The 13,911-nt window shown below is 58.0% G+C and overlaps 1 protein-coding gene across 1 annotated transcript; it reads right to left on the bottom strand.

The window, feature by feature from the left end:
* Window positions 1-431: 431 nt before the first annotated feature.
* On the bottom strand, window positions 432-7,975 carry ARRDC1 (arrestin domain containing 1). The gene is made up of 8 exons (XM_033123819.1): window positions 7,776-7,975; window positions 3,087-3,197; window positions 2,421-2,471; window positions 2,166-2,320; window positions 1,833-2,015; window positions 1,587-1,763; window positions 1,068-1,485; window positions 432-996 (listed from the first exon to the last, which is right to left on the bottom strand). The coding sequence occupies exons 1-8, from the start codon at window positions 7,891-7,893 to the stop codon at window positions 932-934; spliced, it is 1,278 nt and encodes a 425-aa protein (XP_032979710.1). The 5' UTR covers window positions 7,894-7,975; the 3' UTR covers window positions 432-931.
* Window positions 7,976-13,911: the final 5,936 nt, after the last annotated feature.

Here is a 13,911-nt window from a genome sequence, read left to right as displayed (position 1 = left end):
CAGCAGGGACGTGACACTTGAGGCCAAGGGTAAGGGCAAGCCCTCCCTTACCCCCGCGGGATTTCTTCTAGCACAGGTCTAAACCGCGCTGCCCGGAACAATGGGTGCTGGACGGGCAAGCCCACAGTGTGTTAACAAAATGAAACGGGTTGTCTTTGCCCTACGTCAAACTTATTTTAAATTAAAGCCGGGGTTCCGGACACGAAACCCTGGCCCGAGGGCACATCCTAAAGCAGAACTGGGGGTCCAAGCACGAGCCGTGGCCCCACGTTAAATGGACCCAACACTTGTAATCCGCAAGGCTGGTCCTTCTCCGCGGCCAGGAGGGCTCCACCGGCCTGCTTTCCAGCCCAAGACACCCGAAAAAAAGGGCCGGGAGACCAGAAGAGGGGCACGCTCCAGGAAGGAGCGAGAGGGCTCCAGCGGGGGGGGGGGGGGGGGGGGGGGAGGGGCGGGGCAGAGGAAAGGGGACGCGCTCGGGAGGTAAGAGGGCGGGGACCAAGAAGGGCTGGAGCCTGGGAGAGGCGGGCCTGTGGAGGGGCTTGCATCCGGAAGGGTCGGGGCTGAGGAGGACCGGGAGCCCAGAGTGGGGAGGGGTCTAGGAGAGGGGGTGCACCCGGGAGGGGGCGGGGCTGAGGGATACCCCAGGTTGGGCCCCGCTACGCACCCGGCCGCAGGAGGGCGCCCGAGAGGCCGGCCTGTGCCCAGCTCTACAAACGAAGAGCTTTATTTACATGGCGTCCCTCCAGTCCCGTCCCGCAGGTAGAGGCCAACTGCAGGGGACTAGAGAGGCAGCACAGAGGAAACAGAGGGCTACGGTCGGCGCGGCGAGTCCTTAGTGGACAGGACCAGGCCGGGAGCAAAGGCACGAGGCCCTGGGCGTCCAGTCCCAGGGCAGAGCTAGGCCCGCGGGGGAGAAGGCAGTGCGAGGTCAGCTCCCGGGGGTCAGGCTGGGGTCAGCACCGCTGCAGCTCTGCTCATAGGACGGCGGAGCCTCTGCGGAGAGAGAGCAAGGTCTACATGGGGCCCATGGCCCTCCCTGCCCCAGGGCCCAGGCCCCCACTCACCATAGGGGTGGCACTGAAAGCTGTACTCCGGGGGCAGGATGGGCACCGGCCCTCCAGAGCCCTCTGCAAAGTAGGGCACGGTGGCACCTGTGGAGATGCACAAGGCAGGAGCCAGAGGGTGGGAGGCGGGGCTGCCGTCCTGAGGACCCGGTTCAGGGGCGCCAGGCACGGAGCCGAAGGTAGCAGGCTGCGGCTGCTGAGAGTGGCTCTTGGTGAAGAGGGAGACGGGGTCTGTGACGTGGGGGCCGCCAGCCACGGCCTCGACGTCCTCCTGGGGAGGTGCAGAGGGCACCACAAGGGACAGAACACCAGGGGGCGGCCCGGGGCCTGGCTGAGGGCTCAGGGGGGCTTGGTTCACAGCGATATTGCCGATGAAGATTGGGAGGGTCACAGTGGCTTCCAGTGCCTTCAGGGAGACCTGCGGAGGAGGGGGGCAGGGAAGGGGGTTGGGGAGTGAGGACCTGGCCGCGCCCCCTCTCTTGCCCCCCGTCCCCACCCCTCTTGCCTCGCCACCAGCACCTGCAGGTAGTAATCCACATGGATGAGGCTACAGCCAGGCAGGGCTGACTGGGGCAGCGCTGGCAGCAGGATCTGCTCCTGCCACTGTGAGCGCCGCCAGGCCTTGACGCCCGCGCCCTCCACCTCCGCAATGGTCCGCAGGTCGTAGATCCAGCGCTTGGCCTTATAGGCCACTTTCTGGGGAAGGGACAGCCTGTGAGCCTGGGCAGGCAGGCCACCCCCTCCCCAGCTCGTGAGGACTCTGACCTGAAGCAGACTGGCCATCACAGGTCCGGTGGCCTTGCCAGACTGATTCTCGATGTCTGCCTGCAGCCTCAGCACCTGGCCAGCCACGTAGCCCCTGAGGTCAGTGCTGGCAGTAAGGACCACGCTGCCAGTCTTCACCAGCTTGTAGGAGAACTTCTTGGTGGTGGAGGCCACGTTGGGTTGCTTGGGGGATGACGGGAGGGCGGGAGGGGGTTGGCCATGTGCGCAGGCCAGATCCCTGGAGGCCCTGACCAAGCCCACACAGCCCTGCCACACCCTGTCCTGGACGCAGTTCGGTTAGCTGAGGACACAGAGGCCACCGCCCTTCCTCACCTCGATATCGGGGATGCTATTCAGGTTCAGGGGACTCAGGATGTAGAACACGCAGCTGCACTGATGGTCCTTGGAGAAACGTGGCGTGTGGATGGTGGCCTGCACCTGGTGCAAAATCTTCCCAAAAGGGCCCTCGAAGGATGTGGGTGCTGTGGCTAGGGAGACAGCGGGCACTAGCACCCGAGTGCCCCGATGCCAACCCAACCCATCCCCCACCAACTGTCACCACCAGGCCTGGCCAAGCTGGCCTCTCACCAGGAAGCAGGAACTGGAAGGGGAAGTTGTGCTCTCCAGCAGGCAGGCTTCCTGCAAAGACAGGCAGGAGATGTGGGAGAGAGGGGACCTCAGGAGCCCTGAGGTGACACCACCGGGCCCAGACAGGAGTAGCTGCTGCAGCCCACTGGCTCACATTGCATCTGCTGGATCTCCCAGCCTGTGTCTCCAGCACCACAGCAGCACAAGGCCAAGGCCTGGGCAAAGGATGGGGACAAGTGCTTGGCTTCAACAACAGAGGGGGGCACGGCTGTTCCAGGGGCCGGAGCCCACCACCATCCATGAGAAGCTTCCCAGCCCCTATCAGACTATGCCCAGGGCCTGCCAGAGGGAGGAACCCATCAGAATGCACAGCCCTGGCAGAGGGGGGACAGGCCAGGAATCCCAGAGGCAGATGAGTAGGCTAGACAGACAGTCCCCACTGCCAAGCAAGGGCTGCCCCAGGGTGAGGGAGGACAGGATCCCAGACACCCTTGTCGGCCAGGGCTGCCCCGGGATGTGTGGGGGGGGACAGACTCCCGGACACTCACTCTTGTCAGCCAGGGCTGCCCTGGGGTATGGTGGGGGGACAGGCTCCCAGACAATAACCCTTGACAGCCAGGGTTGCCCTGGAGTGGGGGTGGGGGGAACAGGCTCCCAGACACTCACCCTTGTCAGCCAGTGACAGGACACTGTTGAAGTAGCCCTCCTCCACTACCCATGCTGTGCCGTTGGCCTTGTCAGAAACCCTGCAGGAACCTGTGCAGCTCACACGAATGGCTGTAAGAAGGGGGGGGGGGGCAGCATGAGCCCCAGCCATCCACCAACCCAGGCCCCTCCTTGCCCACAGCACAGGGATCCATGCAGGGCTGGCAGCAGCCAGGTGATAGGCAGCCCCAGCCAGCTGGGCCCTGGGAAGGCCAGCAAGTGGCCTGCTGCCTTTCAGAGAACACCTCCTGCCCATCCCCCATCTTGGGGTGTTCCCAGGGTGTTGAGGCACGGAGTGACATCTGTCCTGCCGTGCAAAACAGGAGGGCCCCAATGGTCACCCAGAGGACCCCTGGATGACCCCCAACTTGGTAACCTTGACTCCAGCCATGCCTGGGCCCGCCAGACCTGTGAAAACCCAGCTCCCTATAGGTGATGCTTGGGACACCAATGAAGAGCAGAGGCCTATGGGGCAGTTGACCTCTGACCCCACCTTCGAGCTGCCTCATAGGCAAATCACCTCTGGAAAGCACCCCTTCACGCTCCAGCAAGCGAAGTGTAACCTCATGCTGCAGGAATGTGGTCAGACATGCCTGAGTAGAAAAGGTCCCCAAGTCTGGCACCCTGGAGGGTGGGGACACCTGACTTCCTGGGCCAGTACTACCCAGGAGAACTGATTTCCTGCATGGAGAGATGGCCTGGTCCTCCCCCCTCTCCTCACTGGAAGCACCCAGACCAGGGACCATCACCTTTCTGTGATCAGGAACTTGAATTCCTCAGTTTAGGAAACGTACGGGGTCTGACAATTAGGTTCACAAACTCATCCTAAAAAAAGTGCTACATACCTCATTGCTGAATATCAGTACGGTCACCTTCGAAGGACTCCCCTTGGGAAGCTATGCACTGACGCCAGCACCTAGTCCACCCTTCAAAGCAATTTTGGAACTCTCTTTCTGGAATGGCCATCAGAGCTGTCACCGTATTACCCTTGATGTCCTGAATGTCATCAAAATGTCTTCCTTTCAATATTTCCTTTCTCTTCAGATAAAGAAAGAAGTCATTGGGGGCCTGATCAGGTGAGTAGGGAGGATGTTCCAATACAGTTATTTGTTTACTGGCTAAAAACTCCCTCACAGACAGTGCCCTGTGAGCTGGTGCGTTGCTATGATGCAAGAGCCATGGATTGTGGGTGAAAAGTTCAGGTCGTCTAACTTTTTCACGCAGCCTTTTCAGCACTTCCAAATAGTAAACTTGGTTAACTGTCCAGTTGGTACAAATTCATAATGAATAATCCCTCTGATATCAAAAAAGGTTAGCGACATCGTTGCAACAAGTTTGCGAACTTAATTGTCAGAACTTGTATGCTGAGTCCACTATGGTCAGAAGGCTGTGGCTGGACAACCAGGCACAGCTGGTCACCAGGGAGGACCACAGCTGGAGACCCAAGCAGGGAGGGGGCAGGAGCTTAGTGAGGGACAGCCCTGCAGCCCTGCGGCTCCACCCCTCCCCTCCCTGCAGGGCTGAGTCAAGGCCAAAGACTTCGGCCTCCAGGCTCAGTCCCTCTTCCTCCCCTGACGTGATGGTCAGGTGAGGGGAAGGTGACTCAGAACAGACACCTTCCTGACAGAGCCACCATGCAGGAAGAACCTGGTGTCCCAAATCCCAGGGGCCAAGGGTCAGCCATACCAGGAGTGTTCACAGTCTCCCCAGGCTGTCCCCACCTTGCTGATGCAGGTCTCCTGTTAGTCACCCATGGCGCACCGAGCTTCCTTCCCGAACCATCAGCTCACCCTCGCCCCCAATGGCACTGCCAGTGAGCAACCCTCGGCCTCCACGCCAGCCTAGTCTCACCTTCCAGACTCAGCCCTGCTTTCCAATCCACGCTCCGTCCGCGCCCCTTCTTAGGGCCAGACCTGGAATTGTCCCCACCCTGACATCTGGAATGCCAGTGGTGCTTAGACAAATCAGCACAGCCCCGGAGAAATGAGGCAGGGGAGCGGAGTGACCGAAACGAGGAGGGTGACTGAACTGACGCAAAGGCGTGCTGGTGGGTCCAGACACCATATCGCTTGAACCCTTCTTGAATCTGGCTGCCATTCGAATGCTGGGATCAACAGAGTATGCCAGAGGGGTGCAGTGGTCCCCAGACTGGCCCAGTACCAGCCAAGTACTGTCAAGTGACTCCAGTGGATGGCACACAAATTGCCCTGCTTACCTCTGCCCCAATTCCTACCCATAATGCTCTGAGATATAATAAAATGGTTGTTTTTAAACCACTTAGTTTAGGGATGATTTGTTACTTAGGGGATCATAGTAACAGATAATAGGAACCAAGATCCAATCTCACTAGAAGTCAAGGAAACTCAGGTGCCTTACTATTTAAACCCATCAGATTGGCAAATATTAAATATTCTGATGTGTTGGAGAGCAGGTAGTAACAGGCACTCCCTTACAGAGATCAACGTGCAGGCTGATTCGAGGGCCCCAGGGAAGAGCCAGGCACCTGTGCTACACCTCTTCGCACACATACCAGGGGCCTAGCGGTTCCCCTTAGCGTCTCACACAATTTTCTCAGGAGCCCTGAGCAACACTGCTCAGAACAGCAAACCACCTGGGCACAGCCCGTGTGTCCAACAGCAGGGTGGCTAAAGCACTCACCCACCCACCTGGACCCAGCCCCCAGAATTCAGGTAAAGGAGCCATAGAAAAGCAAACCATCAAACCAACCCTCAGGTTACCACAGAGGCCCACGCTGTGACCTTGACAACACCATGCCTGTTCTGTGCGCGCACACACACGGAGGTCCCAGTCACCACATCGGGGTCAGACATCCTTTCCCTGTCCATTCTCTTCTCCGTAGGGGAACTGTAGGTGCAGGAGGACGGACACACATGCACGCCTGGCCCTCCTGCCCAGGCAGGGGGGTCTGTTCCTGCAGGTGAACCCATGCATGGCACGGCCCCAGGATAGGGCAGGTGTGTTCTGGCAAGGTACAGCCTCCACCGCACTGCACTGTGTTTACCACGGTTAGTCCTAACGGCGCTCCGAGCACAACAGAACGCAGGTGCTGAACCAATGGGCACCCATTTGGCATTTGGGGCTGCTCTGGTTCTCTAAGGAAAATCATGTATTGTGTTCCAGGGTGATTTCTGGAACTTTCCTCTCGAGCCAGCACACCCACCTGTCCAGGTGCCAGCCCTTCTCCCTGGCACCACCTGTAGTCTGACCACGAAGACTTCTGCTCACTCCTCATCTGGTCCTAAGAGTCTCTCCCACCCTCCGCCAGCTCCCACAAACCTGAGGTAGCCCAGCCTTTGCCACGTCCTTGCACTAAAGCTCTAGCCTGCGGGTCTCTTCTCTCTGTCCTGTTTCCAAATCTGTAATATGAGAATAATAACAGCATCCACTGCGCAGGCTGTTAGGAGGATTCACGGAGTTCTGGACCACGTGAAGTGGGGAGAATGGCACCTGACCCCTGACGAGAATTCAGTGAGCGGGGAGAGCTGGGGCTGCCGCTGCTGTCTGGGCATGACCCTCCTCATTGCCCACCTCGAGAGCAGAACATCCTGTAGAGTCAAACTGTTATGGTGGGGGGGGGGACAGGTCAGACCTGTCCAGGATGGGGGCGGCGGCTGCCCATAGAGGAGGGCAGCAGCTCTCAGTCCTCAGTGTGGACCATAAGTGCTGAACTGTAAACCACGCAGGGACCTGGAGGCTCAAGGTCCAGAGGGAAGCCTGGCGGCTATGGTTTCGGCCAAGCACACCAAGGTGGAAGAACACCCCACGGGGCCACCTCACACAACATTACACTCAGAGCCAGGGATTGGGCAGAGGGCCTTGGGCTGTAGCTTTGCCCCCAGCACCGTGAGGGGGAACCGTGAAGTCCCATCGAGGCCGCTGTCCACAGAGCCCTAGTGAAGCCCCTGCAGCAAGCCAATCCCAGCCCAGAAGCCCCAGGTGTCTGCACCAGCAGAGGGATTGGCCAGGAGGGCTCAGGTTCTGCTCCTAGATGCCCGCTGCGCCGGGGAGCCTGGGGCTCAGAAGGGATGAGCAAGACACCTCCAGCCAGCAAAGACAAGCTTAAACGGGGTGGAAGCGGGTGCCCGGTGGGCCCTGCTGGGGACCCGCACACGCAGCGGGACAGACTGTGAAGAGCGAGGCCCTGCGCCAGGAACATGGGTGTGTGTGAAAGCCCAGCTTGGGCCAGGCTCCAGGTGAGGACCCAGCAGGTGAGGGGTTCAGCGGACACTAGAGACCCGAGAGGGAAGGTCGGAGGCTTGCACGTGTCCAGATCAGAGTGGGCTTCCGCAAGGTGGACAGGCTCTAGGCTCCCGCCCCCCGGAGGCGGAGACCACAGGAAGGGCAAAGGCGGAAGGACTGGGCCACCGGGGCTCCATGCTCTGCCCCGACCGCCGCCGCCTCCCTCCCCGGAGAGTCTGAACCGCCCCGCCAGCTCTACCCAGTCCTCCCCACAGCCGGGGGACCCGAGTGGAGCCCACCCGCGCCCCAGGCCGGCGGAAGAGGAGGGGAAGGTGTCCCCGGCAGCGCCTCCGGTAGCCGCTTCCGGGAGCCCGGGCCCTGCCGCAGGTGCTAGCGCAGCCACCTGAGCCCCGCCTCGCCCAGCCCGCCCCGAGGGGACCCGGCGCCCACCTCGAAAGGGCAGCGGCGCCCCCAGGCGCACGCGCACGGCTCCCGCCAGCGGCTCCCCCGGGCTGTAGACGCTGCGGCCGTGGCTCAGGCAGATCTCGAAGAGCTGCACCCGACCCATGCCGCCCGCCGGCCCCGCCGGACAGCCGCTCTCTGCCAACCCCGCCCGCCAGCGGGCCCGCTGAGCTCTGAGCACCGCCTGGGTTCGCCCCGCCCTCGGCCCCGCCCCCGGCCCCGACCGTGACGCCCCCCCCGGGCACGCCCCTCACCCTCCAGGACCGTCTCCAGCACCAGGCCCGCCCTTCGACCACGCCCCTCCCTGGCCCGCCCCCAACTCGGCCACTCCCCTTTCCCACTGGTTTGGTGCCGGCCATTCCCCCTCCCTTCCTGCCGGTCCCCAGCCCCACCAGAGTCGGCCCGCAGGGTGGAGGTCCGGCCCGGCTCCCGGGAACCAGAGCACGGGCGTCCCCTGCTACCCCAGGAGAGCGGCCGGCTCACCTGTCGAGGGGGCGGGGCCGGGTCGCGGCGGGGTCGCTGGGAAGGGCCCTTTACCCAGCCCCGTGCGTCACTCGACTGGAGGACGTCACGAGGGCGGGCCGACGTGCTGGGCCCCTGCTGCGTGCGATCTGGGGTCCTGGGCGCTCGGGGTGGGGTACTGAGGGAAAGCCGTTTCGCGCCCAGCCAGCCCTGAAGACACGGGTGCTGGGCGGTGGGGGCCCGGGAGACCTGCCGCAGCGCAGGGCTGGGAGCGGAGGGAGAGCTGGGCGGAGGCTACGTGGGGTTGGGATGCGCATCACTCTGGGGTGAGGAGGGATATACTCTGGTTTATCATTTTAAACGTGTTCCTCTGTGCAGAGTGAATTGTGGAGGCGGGGCGCGTGCATGTGGGAGACCCGAGAGATAGTCTAGAAGGGAGAAGGTGAGGCTTACTCAGAGAAGCCTACTGCTAGTTAAACACGGGCCTGCCTGAAGAAGGGCGTGGCGGTGACGCTAGCATTTTCTGATGGAGAAAACTGGCCTAGATGTAAGTTGTTTTTGGTGTGGGAGAAAGTCATGAGGAGCAGTCTCAGGTGCCCATCAGGCGTTTGCTTCTATGCATGAGTTTGGGGGAGACAAAGGACTAAAGATTTCTTAGACGCTTGTTTGCAGATGGTAACTTAAGTCAGGGTGTTGATGACATCAGAGTTTGGGGTGAAAGCCACAGAAACCTACTCTAGCCTCTCAGCAAAAGGAGAGGGGACTTCCAAGCTGGAGGGGTCCCGGTGGGCCTGGTGAGGAAAGGGAGGGGTCAGGGAGCCCCAGAAGACCAGGGATACTAAGCCGGCCAGCACCAGGCTTCACCTGGCTCCAGGCCTCATGTTCCAGGAAGGAGGGTCTGACTGGCCACGCTTGAGACATTCTCTTGTCAAGACTGCAGATGGGGAATTCCTCAACAAGGGGTGCAGGGTGCCTATGGGAAGGGGGAGCATTGTGGGCAGCCCAGAATGCCAAATGTCCACAACAGAAGTCAAGGAGTGTTTCAGGAAGGAAGGAGAGAGATGTGTGTTGGCTGCTGCTGAGATGGAATAAATGAGGACAGAAAACGATGGCCTTTGTCCCAGATCACCTTCTGTCTCCCACAATCGGACCCCATACGGCCCTGCACAGCCTTTATTCTGACCCTATCACCCACCCTTGCCCTGTTCTGGAAACGACTGCTATGTCCTCATATCTGCCATCAGCACAAACGCCCTGACTTGTAAGTGTAGCTGTTTATTTTCCCACAACTCCTGTACTCCAGGCCTGCAGATGGGGTGGATACCCTTCTGACTCCTTGTGACCACTTCCAGGCTGTGGACAGAAAAGGGGCCACAGATTGAACCTGACAAGCTCAGGGAGGCCAACATGGCAGGCCCTACAAACTCAGAACAAAATCAAGCACACAGGGTGGTCTGAACACACAAATTCCTAACTAAAAGCCGGTCACAGTGGGGTCATGTCCTGGGCCTATAGCTTCCTTGACAAAGGTCAGTCTTTACCTGAAGTGAGCCTGCCTGTTGTCTTTTTGCATCTAAGATACCATGTCAAAGTAATCTCCTTTTCTGGATCCCTCAGGGCACACCCACCACCAGAGCAGGAGACTACAGAACCCCTTATTGTTGTCTGTTCCCCGAATACCATCTCTGTGCACTGTAAATGTTAATTATTAACTATCCTGCACCCACCAATGTAAAATGTGTCTCTCGGTTTTACTTTTTATCCAATCTTAGAGAGTTTCCCGCTTTGCTTTCTCCTGCCCCCTTAATCTCCCGCCCATGGATTCCCTGTAACCCTCCTTCCGTCTCCTCCTTAGATTCTAATGTATAAAATAAACGGCAAAACTGCCGTTCTCTGGAGCATTTTCTCAATTCCCTACGACTGGCAATTGTCATCACTTTGGCCCAAATAAGCCAGAGAGACCCTCTACAAGTGTGGACGTTCCTTATGCCGATGGGGCCATCTCCCCTCGACCTTGAAGCTCCCAGCTTTAACTCGTGTTCTGGGTAATGATCCACCAGCCTCCGCTGTCACTCCTCTCCACAGCCAGGTCAGCTCCTGACTCACTGTCACTCTGTCCAGTACCACTCTTGTTAGAATTCTTAGCAATTTCAGAATCCACATAGGTGACCCTTCCAACCTCCTGGCCTCTGTCTTAAAATGTACCCAGGATTAGTTTTAATCAGGTAAAGCGACAGACACAGAGACAGTTGCTTGCAAGTCTAGTACTTACAGTGCCACACCACATAGGGTCACGTGGGAAGTAGCAGCATGGCTCCGGAGGCAGTGGGGAGGGACAGCACGGCCCAGAGCCCATATTGTTTTCTGTGGGAAGGAACAGTGAGGCAGTGCAGGTGAGTTTGAGCCCTTAGGATGGGACAGTGTCAGCAACTTCAGTGGGCTCGGCTTGGGGCAGGCTCTACTTGTCCAGCACCTGTGATCAGATGATTAGGATGATTAGGAAATCCTGGCCCGGTGTGCGAGTTAGATGAAGGAGGTGGCTGGTGTGGGCTCTGCATTGGTTGGTTTGCTTGTGGAGGCGTGTTTGCTGTCTCTAGGAATTAGCTAGCCTGGGAGAGGCAGGCTGTCCCCAGCAGCAAGAGTCCCCAGATGTCAAAGTGAATACAGAAAATGAAAGCCATGACCAATACAGCTCTCATTACGCCGACTCCCCTCCTCCAAGAACCTTCTCCAGCTGACAGCACCTGATGGCATTGTCGGTTGGTCTACAAAGATGTCTGCCAACCACTTCTCCCACCCCTTTACTTAAGTTCACGCTGTTCCTGCCATCAGAAGGTGGGTTCCATTCCTTCCCATTGAACTTTAACTGGCAGTACTGGGATGGAAGAGATGCCATGCCAGTTGCAGGTTCTTGGGAGCCCCAAGATGCCACGAAAAATGTCTGGTTAACCTGCTGGAGAGATCGCACAGGGAGAGATAGAGTGCCCGGGCACGTGAGTGACACCAGCTCAGACTTCCTGCCTCAATTACCCCCCAGTGACTGGCTGTGCCAGTGCCATGGCCGTGTTAGCTATCGACTACTGCAGCACAAACCACCCCAGTTTCTTATTCGTTCTGAAAATAGGCCCCCGAGGAGGAAGGTGGGTGTAGTGACCAGTCCTCAGGCCTGAGCTGTGAAGTCCCATAACTTTCTACCACATTAAATGCATCAAAACAGTCACAGGCCCAGTGCAGGTGGAGCATCACAAACATACAGACAGAGCAGGAACTGGTGCTGACGACAGGAGACAACTGGCCTCACCAGCCAACAGCACAACCAACCAGTTGAGCCCAATCGAGATTCCAGAACCACGAGCACCTGAATAGTTGTTTTAAGCCAGTAAGTTTGGGGTGGTTAGTTACGCAGCAACAGGTAACTGGAATGGATATTGGTCCTTAGAAGTGACACATTGCCACTACAAAATTCCAAAGTGTGCCATTGACTTTGGAACCCAGCAGCAGGTGCACACACCTGCAGGGCAGTGAGGGCATTGCTGATGGAGGCTGGAGACAGCGTGAGCCGGGATGGATATTGACAGAAAAATGGCAAGACCGCTGCTTGTGGTAATGTGGAAGACAGAAAGTGAATCTAATGATTTTCCTGGCAGCGGCTTAAAGGGCCAGTTGGCTTCTTTCCACACAAGAAGGCAAACCAAAGGGAGGGGAGTGTTCTCAAAAACATTTGCGGTGCAGCTTTTGTCTAATGGAGTAGGTTATAATTTGATACATAGAAAGTCCACAGTTGTATTTTTAATTTTTTTTAATTGGGGAATATTGGGGGAACAGTGTGTTTCTCCAGGCCCATCAGCTCCAAGTCATTGTCCTTCAGTCTAGTTGTGGAGGGCGCAGCTCAGTCCCAAGTCCAGTCGCCGCTTTCAATCTTTAGTTGCAGGGGGCGCAGCCCACCATCCCATGTGAGAATTGAACCAGCAACCTTGTTGTTAAGAGCTTGCGCTCTAAATAACTGAACTATCCAGCCGACCCTCCAGCAGCTCAGATGCAGCTTGTTGTCTTCAATCTAGTTGGGGAGGGCGCAGCTCACTGGCCCATGTGGGAATCGAACTGGCAAACCTGCTGCTAAGAACTCGTGCTCCAACCAACTGAAACATCCGGCCACCCCCAAATCCACAGGTTTTTAAAAAGGGTTGTATTCTGCTTGAATTCAAATGGACAGACTTTGAAATAAATGAGGGCTTTGGGCCCCTGACTTTCTACAGGCAAATGGCTGGCTGAGGAAGCTACCCAGCAGCAAATATGGGCTACTTCCTATGGAAAAGGGAGGATGACAGAGGTGCAGGGCCAAGGTCCTGGAAAAGCCAAGAACTGCTGAAAACAGTAGACTAGGAGAGCTCTTACAGGGAGCAGACAATCCATGCTAAAGGAACATCGGGACAGATGCCTGGCTGCATTTCAAATTGCTATGGACCAGTGACTCCACAGTGCACTCCTCCTTTTTCAAGGGGATGTCTAGCTCTTGTCCTATGGAATGGAATGTTGGGTGTTGGGGTACAGACAACAGGCCTCTGCAGCAAAAGGAGCCACACTCAACGTGCCTTGCCCACACCGGGCCGTTTTGTGCATCATAAAACAATGGACCCCAAGCCCAGTACCTTGATGAGACAGTAATTCTGGAGGTCTTAGGAGGCCCTGAGTGCAATCTTGCTGTGACAGGGGCCGCAGGGCAGACTGGGGCAGGCTGTGCCACTGGTGCCCACGCCCCCACCAGTGAACCACACTTCCCAGAACTTGTGCTCTGCTGCACAGCCCTCCTACACTGGCTCTGGGCTTGCCTGCATGAATCGCTTTGTCCAGTGGGGTACTAGAAAGCATAATTCCATCAGAGGCCCAATAAATGCTTGCCCAATGGGAAGCGCCCTCTATGCTGTAAGGAAGTGCAGGTGTCCTGCCTGGTCACGTGGGGAAACCCTGTACAGTGAGATACGACACAGAGAGGTTATATGGAAGAGAAGTGAGGTGCTCCAGTGAATTCCCGAGTGAGTGCAACCAAAGGAGGGACCCAGCTGCCTGCCCCCTCTGTCTCCTTAGCCAGAGTGATGCATTGGAAAACTACTCTGTTCAAACCCTCCAATGGCGTCACTTGTTGGTTCACTCCCGGTTCACCCGTCTGGTCAAAATGGCCACCTTGATGTTTCAAACACGCCAGATGTGTTCCCAGTTGAGCCTTTGCCCTGACTCTTCCCTCTATGCCCACGTCTCGCGCCCTCTCCTCTCACTGGTTGTTCACGTTGACTAGTCAGCGAGGCCCTACTCTGCTCACCACCTTCACTGGGACCCCCGCCCCAACATTGATCCACTCCTTTCCCCACAGCGTTTATCACTTTCTAACACGGGCGTATAACTCACTTATCATAGGCCTTTTCTGCCTCCCTCCCTGGAAGATGAGCAAGGGGGTGGACATTTGCTATGTGCACTGGTGTGGAGGCGTTTCCGTGGGTAGTGGAGGGAGTGGACGCCAGCAGAGACGGGGGGGTAGGCAGAGGCCCCCCACCCCCAGACGTCAGGCCCTGGAGTTGCTGTTTAGGAAGGACCTGGACCAGGCTGGTCAGTGCCCTGGAAATCGCCCCGTCTCAGTAGAGGAGCTTGAGGCACAAGGAAGTTTGGT

The sequence above is a fragment of the Rhinolophus ferrumequinum genome, chromosome 12 (assembly GCF_004115265.2).
Source record: "Rhinolophus ferrumequinum isolate MPI-CBG mRhiFer1 chromosome 12, mRhiFer1_v1.p, whole genome shotgun sequence".
Classification (NCBI taxonomy): Eukaryota; Metazoa; Chordata; class Mammalia; order Chiroptera; family Rhinolophidae; genus Rhinolophus; species Rhinolophus ferrumequinum.
Note: the sequence above shows the minus strand (reverse complement) of the source record. Positions and strands in the feature narration are given on the sequence as shown.